This window comes from Delphinapterus leucas, chromosome 4, assembly GCF_059928025.1.
Source record: "Delphinapterus leucas isolate spDelLeu-1000000601 "Yukka" chromosome 4, BTC_Dleu_Yukka2, whole genome shotgun sequence".
Classification (NCBI taxonomy): Eukaryota; Metazoa; Chordata; class Mammalia; order Artiodactyla; family Monodontidae; genus Delphinapterus; species Delphinapterus leucas.
Window position 1 is genome coordinate 147,601,623 of NC_143132.1, and position 12,156 is coordinate 147,613,778.

General features: G+C 42.3%; 1 protein-coding gene across 21 annotated transcripts in view; it reads right to left on the reverse strand.

The window, feature by feature from the left end:
• Positions 1–12,156, reverse strand: part of THRB (thyroid hormone receptor beta) — a 397,985-nt gene that overhangs the window by 38,377 nt on the left and 347,452 nt on the right. The window contains exon 1 of one of the 21 annotated variants that reach the window (XM_022554676.3): positions 3,046–3,397. The exons of the other annotated variants lie outside the window; for them this stretch is intronic. Within the exon in view, the coding sequence (XP_022410384.1) occupies positions 3,046–3,373 (328 nt within the window). The 5' untranslated portion in view covers positions 3,374–3,397. Of the gene's footprint in view, positions 1–3,045; positions 3,398–12,156 lie in introns of those variants that run through there. 21 annotated transcript variants of the gene reach the window in all.

A 12,156-nucleotide genomic window follows, 5' to 3' on the forward strand; every position in this document is an offset into this window, starting at 1 on the left:
GGAGAATGTTGAGCAGAGAATCCTGTGGAGGAGGGTTGCACAGGACAGACACTCCAAGGAAGGATTCTGTTGAAACAGACCCAGAGGCGAATTGGCCAAGCTGCCCGCAGAGCGGCCAGACTCAAGCTCTCTTTGGGGACTTTGGAATGTAACTGGAATTTCTGGTGGAAACAGCCAGCACGCCCCGCCAAAAAAAAAAAAAAAAAAAAAAAAAAAGATATCGACTTATAGCTCTGCTGAAACCTCTGCCACGAAGGAGAAGTCGCAGCACCCTGGCTGCCAATTCTCTATCCCTCTGTCTGATTTCTAAACCTAGTCTCCCCTTCCTCCCTAGCTGGGGCCAGGAAGAAAGTGTGGAGCGGAATTGGCTGTGTTGGCTGATTTGAACATAACAAACCATGGCTAGGTTACTTGGAAGATTAAAAAATAAGGAGCTCGTATCTTCTTAGTGATTGGTCGAGTTCTTTTTATTTGTCCCTCACTTTTCAAAATTAAAAATGTCTTTTCTCGTATACTATAGGAAAATTTGACAGACATCACAAGTCTGCATTTCAGCCCCTCTCAATGTGAAAATTATACTGCCCCCCCTTCTTAAAGTTTTATTCTAAGTTTGATCCAATGAACTGCATTCTGACTCTTCCTTAATTCAGGTTCTCAGAGCTTCAGGAGCCTGAGAACTTTCTCCCCTCTTGGCTATAAATGTAAAAACACAGAAAAACAACACAAAGAGAACTAAATCATTCTGAAGACTGTTATCGAGATAACCAGTCTTGTCACTGGGTTCTGTAGCCTTCCTTTACTTTATCTATGTGTACTTAATACACACTTCTTTTTTTAACAAGGTGATGATCATTCTCTACATACTAGAAAACTCCAACTTAAGGCTAGAGAATAAGCCATCCTTAAAAAAATAATGAAAAAGTTAAGACAGCTGCATTATCGAAGAGCATCTAGAGTTGTGACAGCGACAAGCACAGACGAAGCAATTATGAATTTCATGAAAATAGATAAAAATCCAATTGGAATAATGAGGCCTGCCGCACTGAACACCTGTTTATTGTCTTAATTTTGCCTTAAGGAGATACTACTGATGTTCTCCAACAACAGCAAAAATCAATAATGGATCAATATGGATAAACGCGTTGGGTCCGACCTTTTGTCCTAAGAGACAGTTGACAGCTGGGTTTAGTTTTACTGGGATTTACTTAAAGACTTGTAACAGTAAATAATGGCGCATTTAAGAATATTTGCCTGCTCTGATTGAGTGAGTTTGGCAGGTGGCAGTGGCCTTTCAATGGCATATGGCTTTGAGAAATTACATCAATATATGCATACGATGTGTCTTAGCCTCTGGTTCATGAGTCAAGTTGATTAGTAAAGAATCGCTGGTTTAGCATTTTATAAGCAAATATTCTCCAGCACAGGTGGAAGAAAATACGGTGAAAAGACAAAAGGAGAAAGAGTAAAAGCCTGTAAAGTTTTGCAAGAACTTTTAAGAATAGTGGAATGCCGCAATACAGAGACACACCAATATTTCCTTGAGATCCTACAACATTAGGAAAGACATATCCAGGCATGTCTAATGAGGCAGTGTTAACTGCTTTCCAAAGACAAATCACTTTTAAGTACAGCATTAAATGAAACAGAAAGCACACAGTCTACCTCAAACATTCGCATTAGGGTGTCCCTTATAATAAACGAGAACTTCTGATGCCTTTCAAGAGGAGGTGAAGCTAAATGAAAATCAGATGAACGACTCTGAATATGTTTTATGCTGTAATTCCCTTCATATTTCATATCTGGAAGTTACGGAATAGCACAGAAGATGCAAATACAGCATATGGTAGAAACTAAAAGGGGTTTTAGTTTTAGTTTGTTTTTGAAAATTTTGAGAGTTTTCAAAACAGGCTACTTTTAATTGTGGAGTCGCATTAAGAAAAGCAAATGATAATTTTTATAGGAGTCACAATCAAACAACATTATGTTTTAAGATAATTTCATAGAGAAATTCATCTTTGAAGATCAGAGGGCATTATATTCTTGCAAATTATGGAAACCTGTACATGTGGTTTCCTCTGTGATATCCAGTGGATTGTTCACAGAAAAAATGAGTTTCTGGGATATTTGCACTAGAATTTAAGCTATTTTCAAAAGCATTTCTATCTGGCAGCTGCTATTAAGTTCCTTGAGTACTGCCAGTTTGCCTCTTTTATTTTAGTTTTTGCTAATACGAGACAGATTCTACTGATAGAAAATTAAACAGCATTGGAAAGCCACAGTGTCTATTAAAAGAAGCGGATGTTGCACTTGTATGAATATTGGATATTCTGAAGGCTATATCACTTTGTTTCGTACAGAGTTCATTTGACATGATTGCAGACATGTCCAACTTTAGGGACACAATGGCAAGATAAAGTGTATCAGTTTCTTTATGAGTTTTATATTCTTACAGCTTGTTATGATTACAAGTAGATTCCTTACAGTTTACATGGGTAAGTAAATATATTAAAAAGAACATTTACAAATCCCAACATATCAACATTATAGTACTGTCAAAAAAAATCACGGAAATATTTTACTAGTTACCTAAAATAAACTTTTACTATGAAGTGCCAAGAAAAAGTCAAATGAGTTTTAAAATCTGAACCCCAGCCGAGGAGAATGATCCCACTTCAAATGCCACAGTGCCTGTCCACCAAGGGGAAGCCTTTACGTATTTTCTTTAGCAAAGAAGCTGACAGTATTCCCTAGGGGCAGTATATATCCACACGCGCGTGCGCACCCACGCTTTAGAGGTAACATACACACAGCCTCAAAAACCAACTCCATCCAGCTTTCATATAGGAAGAAAAAAGTGCTCGGAAATCTCTGTCGTTCAAGGACCCCTTTCGATCACTTAGCAACCTCTCTTTCCTGCTATTTTTAATTTCAAACATTCACCGTTCGAAGTCGAAGATTTGACGAAGCGGATGCAAAGTGTCCCTTTCAAACACCCCAGAGACAAACACGGAAACTTGGATCAAATAGAAGTAAGATGGTCCCTACCTTTTTTCTGAGAGTACGATGGCGACTGCAGTTGAGAAAAAGTAGGCTTTTCTTCGGTGAAATATTCAGGTTGGCTGTATTGATTCAGGGCCATGTCCAAGTCAGAGTCCTTGCTTTTCTGCACGTTTCCAGGGTAACTACAGGTATAAGGCTGATTCACTGCCCAGGCCTGTTCCATATATATGTTGTTACCGGGCACAGCCTGAGCGTTGCAACCACTGTAACCTGGACTGTCTTTGAAACACGCGTAATAATCAGTGGCCTGCATGTAGCAGTGGCTACCGGCAGCTGGGTGTAATTCATAGCGTTCTTGCACACAGAAGTTCATTTTGTTGCCCGGGTTCCGTTTCTACTTTACATATACACACACTCTAGGCATGAGATCCCCAGCCCGTACACCCCGAGGGCTGGGCATATACGGCGAGCATCGTCCATCCATACACATGAAAGGAGAAGAGAAGATGAATAAACACCACCCACCACCCGGCAACCCAGCCTGCTGTGCTTTGCAATAGCACCTGATGTGCTAAAATCCTATTTAGGTGGAGGTGTCTTTGGAGCTGTCCTGCCATTCAAACATATTGGAAAGCAGATCTCTGACTATCAGAGGTCTTCAGCTGTGAATTCAGCTAATTCCTGGGGAAGATGGCAGGCAGGTAGGGGTGACCTCCACCCAGCCCGAGGAGTGACAGCGACGATGCTTCTGTGGCTCCGAGGCTGGGAAGATCCATTTTATATGCTGTTTTTGAACCTCTTTCAACGTGATTAGAAAATGACTACTCACTGTTATGTCATTTTGGTTGACAACTGAAGCATGAAACATTATAAAGACATCTTAGAGACTATCCTTGGATACACAGAAAATCCGAAAATCAATAATCTAGTTTATTAGCACGGACCAGAGAAAATCCAGTAGTAACGAGCCTGATGACTGACTCCAGAACATTAATCTAGTTCACACAAACGTTAGAGGTTACATCTGTTGTCGAATGTTACCGACGGGCTTTTCAAGCAGGATCCAACCATCTTCCTAATGACACACAGGGCCCACGAGTTTTGAAAACACGCCACGGAGGCCACGTCTGAAAATATCGCTGGTGCTTGTAAGTTCTCTTCTGCTCCTGGCTCCTGGTGATTTTCTACATCGTTAGCCTAATCGACATGAAACCTCCAGTTAACTTCACTTTGCTCATTCTGTCTTGGTTGTGTTTGTAAGTGCATGAGGGGGGAGTGTGTGCCGACACCCTAAATGCAGAGCACCCCAGAGCACCCCTCTGTGAGAGCAGTATTCCTGTTCTGATTGTGGGTAACAGCATTCTTAACAGTCGTCTGTGGAAACTGTGTGCAACTATCTTTTTCTTTTTTTTTTATAGTACGCTACCTCTTTCCCCTTTTTTTTAAATTTAATTTTTATTTTATATTGGAGTATAGTTGACTTACAATGTTGTGTTAGTTAAGAATGTAACAGCATTCTTAACAGTCGTCTGTGGAAACTATGCAACTATAATTTTTTTTTGTTTATAGTATGCTACCTCTTTCTCTTTTTTTAAATTTAATTTTTATTTTATATTGGAGTATAGTTGACTTACAATGTTGTGTTAGTTTCAGGCGTACAGCAAAGTGATTCAGTTGTACATATACATATATCCATCCTTTTTCAGATCATACAACTATCATTTTATTCCCATTCAATTCTGCTTTTGAGATGATCTTCGAGCTTAATTGTGATTTAAGTGGTATTCACGCACTTGACATTTAAAGATAGTGATCCAAAAGGGAAAAGCATTTTCTAGGAGAATCACCATATAAGATGCGAACAAATACCAAGTTAGAGCTTAAAAGCTTGCTAGGATGACCAGTGGTGTTTTCTCCATGTAGATGATGGTGAGCATGTATGTTCTAGATCATGATTCAGGAAGGGTGGGCACTGCTTTCTTTTCTTTCTTTCCTTTTTTTTAAATTAAGGAATTAAAAAAAAAATATATATATATATATATATTTATTTATTTATTTATTTATTTGACTGTGCCAGGTCTTAGTTGTAGCACGGGGGATCTAGTTCCCTGTGCACAGATCGAACCTGGGCCCCCTGAATTGGGAGCGTGGAGTCTTAACCGCTGGACCACCAGGGAAGTCCCAGAAGCTGCTTTCTTTGAAGCTGGAGGTTCTTTCTCTTTCTTCTGGAGACTTAGTTGGCAGGGTTGGCCTAGGGAGGTAACATGTACATTTGGGTTCCTGTGAAATACCTCTTGGTATTTCCTTCCTAAGGGACCACAGACAAGGTGATGTTGTAATATTCAAGAGTGATACCTCCGCTTTGGACACAAAGCTCCAGTCAATTGCAACACACAATTCTGGGCAGGCACATAGGACCGGAGCAAGGAGGGTATCACAGCCATTCAACAAACATCTATAGGGCATCTGTTCAGTGCAAAGCAGGGAGGTGGTGGGAGCAGAGGTGGCGATTCAGAAAGTCAGTCACGGTCCCTGCCACCAAGCAGCTTAATAGCGGGTGTTTTCAACACAGAGTCAAGTGGACCATTGTCGTGAGTCTGTCAGTGCTGATGATTTTATAAAGGAGCCACGGATTCAAGGGAAGAAGGTTAAGAATTAGAGAACAAGCAACAGATGAGACAAGATGAGGGACTAAACCCAGGCAGACCCCTGGGTGGATGTTTAGTCATAAGACTCCTCGAAAAACTGCAACTGAGCTATAAAACAAGGAAAGGAATGGTCTCCAAATTGGTACATTTGAACCCTGAAAATGAACTGCAACATCCTAGAAGGCATAAAATTTACCATAAGGAATGAAGAACACAGCTAACACTTTAACAGTGTTTTTACTCTCTGGTTACCCTTAAAACAAATAAAAGATTTATTCGCAAGTGTTTTTAAGAACACATACACATAACATTACAATTAACATTTTCTCCCTACTGAATATGTCAAAACATTTCACTGGAAGCAATGACTATTTTCTGAAAACCCCAGGAAAAAGGATCCAGGCCTTATGTTTTTTGTCTGATCTCATTTATTTATCTCAAATTTCCCAAAACTAATCTGAAAATTAACCTTTCAATAAAGCAGTTTTCTTTCCTGGCAAACACATATGTTCCAAGGCCTCTTTTTCTGGTTAGATGCTGCGTGTCACATCCATCCAATTTTGCAGTTTTGCCCAGTGAATTTCCTGGCTCCCTTTCTGTTTCACTGCAGGCACAAATCCAAGCCATTTTTTGCTTTTCACCAGTAACGGTACCAACTCAAGCCAGAATCTCAAATTTCATTACAAAGGAACACTTCAAAACAATTTTCCGAAATTGCTTGAAAAATCGGAGCTTTCTTCTGTCCCAGAACTGGATCTACATACTGCAGCGAAGAAAGACAGAACAACCCCTGCAAAACTCTTTTTGCCTCTCTCAATTTTCACTAAACATTTGGAAGACCCCTGAGAGTCAAGAGAATTTTGATTGAATTAAAACAATCCTGAATTCTCCCAGAAATCTTTGAATAGGAAAAAAGTTTCAAAACACGTTTAAGAGAACCCACTTCCTCACTCACTTTTATCTTTTGGAAAAAACAGAACCAAACTTTCTGAAATGCACTCTTCTTGTACCAAGTGGGGTTACTCTTAAGAGTAAACGTGTGAGACTCTGATGACTGTTAGCTGGAAATGAAGTTCAAGTTGAAATACGGCCCCTCACACACCCTGACGGAGGCAATCCCAGTGCGGCCACTCACGAACGGTCTGGCCTGCTTCTTTGTGAAACCAATAAAGCAATTTAAACACATCATATGTCACAACCGAGGTGAGTTTCAGTAAGACTGTTTTCTTATATCTCTGGCTGATGACCCTAATTTAGTTACTGAGAGAGAAGCTAACGAGTTATTTGACCCAAAGGGCATCAAACTAACTGAAATAAACTCAGGAGGGCTTTCACAATTCTCATTAGAAGTGCTTCTAATTAGGACTTCCCTGGTGGCGCAGTGGTTAAGAATCCTCCTGCCAATGCATGGGACACGGGTTCGAGCCCTGGTCCGGGAAGATCCCACATGCCGCAGAGTAACTAAGCCTGTGTGCCACAACTACTGAGCCTGAGCTCTAGAACCCACGAGCCACAACTGCTGAGTCCATGTGCCACAACTACTGAAGCCCACACACCTAGAGCCCGTGCTCCGCAACAAAAGAAGCCACCGCAATAAGAAGCCTGCACACCATGACGAAGAGTAGCCCCCGGCTCGCCCGCGTGCAGCAACGAAGACCCAATGCAGCCAAAAATAGAAATAAATAAAATAACATAAATTAAAAAAAAGAAAGAAGTGCTTCAATCAATAATAATTTATTATCTAAATACACCTTTGTCCTTGGCGGGAAGGAAATAACCTAAAAAGATAAGACTAACGATCTTGCTGGGGAAGTTGGTAGATAAACAACAAACCCTCAAAGTCTCTGAAGGAGGAGAATTGTTTCTCTCTCTTCTTCTATTTTCAACTGTGTTGATTCTCAAATAAGGCTGCACATTGGAATCACCCACAAACTTTAAAAACACCAGTGCCTAGGGGTCGCCCTCAGAGATTCTGATTTAATCGATATGGGGGTGGAACCTGAGTGTGAGGACTTTTTCAAGTTCCCCAGGTTATTTCACAGGCAGTGAACTTGGAGAGCTACTGTTCTGCTGGGCGTCCAAGCCCAGCCCCTCACCAGATACCAGGGCGTCCTGAGACACTCCTTTTTCTTCCGTTGCAGCTTCACTGCCTATTTCCTTTTGTTTTTCAAAGTTTACCTTCCATATATCAATCTGGCCTCACTGCCCTTGAGTCATCTGGTCAATTAGAGGAAATGGGTCAAGGAGACCCACCAGGACGAACTAAATCCAAGGAAGCGTGATGACCATGACATGGGAACACAGGAAGATTCTGCCTTGGGAGCTGGGGATGGCTTTGCAGAAGGGTGACCTGTGAGCTGGCATTTGGAGAGTACGTAGGACTTCAGCAGTGGAGGTAGAGATACGAGAGACTTCTAGCGTCTACTCTAGTGATTGTTCTTCCTCTGCTTTAGTAATAGAACCTCTAAATGTTATTCAGGCACATGGCCCTTGTTTCTCGGTCTCCCTTGCACCTGGGGGTGTCTGTGTGACTAACTTCTGGCCAATGAGATGTAATAGAAGAAATATTGTAAGACAGATTCCAGGGAACTTAAAAAGACAATTTAAATTGACAACTGGTGCATGCCTTTTGCTTCTTTTCCTTTGTTACTTCTTCCTGCTACCTGCAATGTATATGGGATGGCTGGAGCCCCAGCCACTATTTTGGTCCACGAGGATGAGAGTCATACTCTAGAGCTGGCAGAAGAATGAGCTGGAAGGAGGTTAGGTTGCTGAGGTCCACAGGATTGTCACACTAGCCTAAACAGCTAACCTCTTGGTTTTGGTTTTGGTTTTTTTTTCCTCAAGAAGGAGAAATCAACTTTTTATTTAGCTCATAGTTTTTTCATTTGTAAGACAGAAATAACAGTGCCCACCTCATTGGTTATTGTAAAGATTAAGTGAGTTAAATATAAGTAAAGCACTTAGAACGGTGACTGGTGTAGTAAGTGATGTAATTATGCACACATAGTATATTTAGCTCTGTCTTGGAATATATTCTCTTCTCAGTCTACATTTTCACTAGGTCAGGAGTCAGTAAGCTTTGGTCTGCAGGCCAAGTATGGCCCTGTCCCTGTTTTGTAAATAAAGTTTTATTGGAACCCAGCCATGCTCATTTGTTTACATCTTGTCTGGTTCTAAATCTACTACGTGCTACAATGGCAGAGTGGAGTCCTTGTGACTGAGACCATGTGGCCTGCTGAAAATATTTAGTATGTGGCTCTTTACAGAGAAAGTTTGCCGTCTCTGCTCTAAGTGATCTCATCCTGTCTCATAAGTTTATTTTTAAAAAGTTTATTTATTTTAAAATTCTTATTGAAGTATAGTTGATTGACAATGCTGTGTTAGTTGCAGGTGTACAACAAAGTGATGCAGTTATACATGCAGATGTATCCTTTTCCAGATTCTTTTCCCTTATAGGTTATTACAAAATATTGAATATAGTTCCCTATGCTATACTGTAGATTCTTGTTGATTATGTATTTTATATACAGTAGTGTGTTATATGTTAACCCCAAACTCCTAATTTATCGCTCCCCACCCTTTGGTAGCCGTAGGTTTGTTTTCTATGTCTGTGAGTCTGTTTTCTTGTCCTTTTTGAATAATAGTTAAATGCGGAAGACAGTCCCAATGTGTATCTCTAGCCCAAATGTCTTCTCTAAAATCTTATGTCCTGAATCATGTCCCACTGTCCACTGACACTCATCTTTGCAACAAGTGGACATCTCCAACTCCATGCTTTCTAACACCAGTTCCTCCTGCGGTTCTCCCATCTCAGGACCACCACCACCTGGGGGCTTTAGCCAAAAACCTTGGAGCCCTCCTGGACCCTCACTTTCTCTTCCTACCTACAGCCAATCCATTAGCAAGCTCATTGGTTCTTCCTCCAAAATATATTTTTAATCCAACCACTTCCCTGTCCCAACTGCCATCGCCCTAGACCAAGCTGTCACCACCTCTTCACTGGACTCCCCAGACGGCCTCCTAATGGGACTTGCCCCATGGTAATTCTTTCTTTCTTTTTTTTTTTTGTGGTACGCGGGCCTCTCACTGCTGTGGCCTCTCCTGCAGCGGAGCACAGGCTCCGGATGCGCAGGCTCAGCGGCCACGGCTTACGGGCCCAGCCGCTCCACAGCATGTGGGATCCTTCCGGACCGGGGCACGAACCCGTGTCCGCTGCATCGGCAGGTGGACTCTCAACCGCTGCGCCACCAGGGAAGCCCGGTAATTCTTTCTTGATACAGCAACCAGTTGTGTTTGAAAAACAGCACACCCGATCATGTCGCTTCCCTGCTTAAAATCTTCAGTGGCTTTTCACTGCATTTAGAATAAAATTCAAACTCTTCACCAGAAAGTGTCCCTTCTCCACCTGCCGTCAACCCCTTCCCCGCCCTGGCTTCCTCTCATACACTTGACTTCAGCCCAAACGTTGTGCCTGCCGCTCCTCAAGCAGCCCTGCTCTTGCGTGACTCAGGGGCACTCACTGCACGTCCTCTTCTCTGTCTGAAATGCCTCCCTGTTCGGCTCTCTTCAGGTCAGGGCCCTTCTCGTCCTTCAGGATTTAGCTTCCATATCACTTTCTCTGCGTTTCAGGGGCCTCTTGACTCCATCACAGGCAGAAGGCCCCTGCCACTCATCACCTATGTGACAGCAGTTGTTCAACCTCTCAGAAAAAAGGTGGAGGACCCTCAGCACACCCAAAGCTCTGTGCATTTTTAAAAAAACAAGATACAAGTTGACATGTTGCAATAAATGGACTCTCTTAGGCTTGGAAATTTCCAATGAGACATCTGTCTGTCTCGCGTTGAGCCAGTTTGCTCTGTTATGTTTTGCCACTAGAGACAGACCTGTTTATGAAACCTACCTTCATGGAGGTTTGGAATTAGGAATGGGTGTCATCACTGCCAAACATCTCTGCTCCAAGAGAGGTTGTAAAACGAGTAGAAACATCGCCTGCCCTCTGAAGGAGCCACTCAGATTGAGGAAAGATCCCTTTGTAGATATAAGGGGGGGGGAGCATCTAGGTCTCACCATTTGAGTGCTGAAAGCGTAGCTAAATGTTAGGGGACATATTAGCGGGGGGAAATGAAAGGGGTGCGGAATAACTTGTTGAGTGTGCACTGTTCGTCTTTTGATGTGTGGAATCTTCTGACTTGTCCCTCTTTTTTTTTTTAAACAAATAAATTATTGGTTTTTTATTAATTAAAAAAAAATTTCTACGTTTTTATTTATTTATTTTTCCTTTTATTTTGTTTCGGCCTCATCCCTCAGCTTGTGGGATCTTAGTTCCCCGACCAGGGATCGAACCCAGGCCCCAGCAGTGAAAGCACCGAGTCTCAACCGCTGGACCACCAGGGAGTTCCCTGACTTGTTCCTGTTTAAAAAAGATTCCAAGTTAGTTCAACTCCGGAGATGAGAGCAGGGCAAGCACTGGGCACTTTGGGACCACTCTATCTTCAAGTGCCCCCCCCCCGCTCCCCAAGACAGCTGGGAAATGATGGAGGCTTATACAGAGGATTATACAGGATCCTAGGAAACTGCAACTAGAACTTCTGAGCTTTGTATTTCCATGTGTATTTTATTTGACTTTTGAGGAAACGAAGTCCCAGAAGGAGAAAGTGACTTTTGTCACACAGTAGGCGGTAGTTATTGGGACCAGAACCCACTGCTGCTTCGCATGTATCAGGCCTCCTATGCCAGCTGGGGCCTTTAGTTTCCCAACCGACTCTAGTGCTTTAGGCTTAAAAGAACTGCCTTGGAGGGAGGGAAGGAATTAGGGGGATTTGACCCAGGCCTGGGCATTGACTCTCCCTCCTCAGAACTTCTACTCCATTATATAAGACCTTGAGTCGATAGGATCATGTCAAACTAACCATTTTGGAACTTTTTACTTCCTCAGTTCTAGATGTGTTCATTGGCGTGAATCACTCTCCCCTTGGTTACTGTACTTCTGTGATCCTTATTAAATGAACACCGTGGCTGCTGGATTAACACGCAGATGGTGTTCCCAAAGTGGTCCAAAATATCAGTTCCAAGAGATGCCTTGAAGGAAAAGCAGTTCAAAGAGGTTCTGTGGTCAAGTGAGTTTGGGAAATCGTATATCCTTCTCTTGGAGATTCACCAAAGAAAATGGTTGAACTTTGTTATGACTCTGTATAACTCAGCATTTCCTGAACACACCCAATACTAGAACCCTGTGTATCGTGTAATGCTAGTTACCAGTGTCCCTTGAAATATACTTTGAGAAACACCGAAGTCTGTTCTGTTGAAGATAAGCAGGAGATAACGTTAGTATGGATGTGTCACCTGGAAGAATGGCGTTTTTGCTCAGATTACAGACCAAAGACAGAGAGGAGGAGCCTGGGAAACTGCCAAGGGCGGAGTGTCTTTTTCTTTCGTTTCTACCGAAGAAGAAAACTACTGGCCAGACGAAGCTGGACGGACCCATGAAGTGCAAATCCTCAGGGGC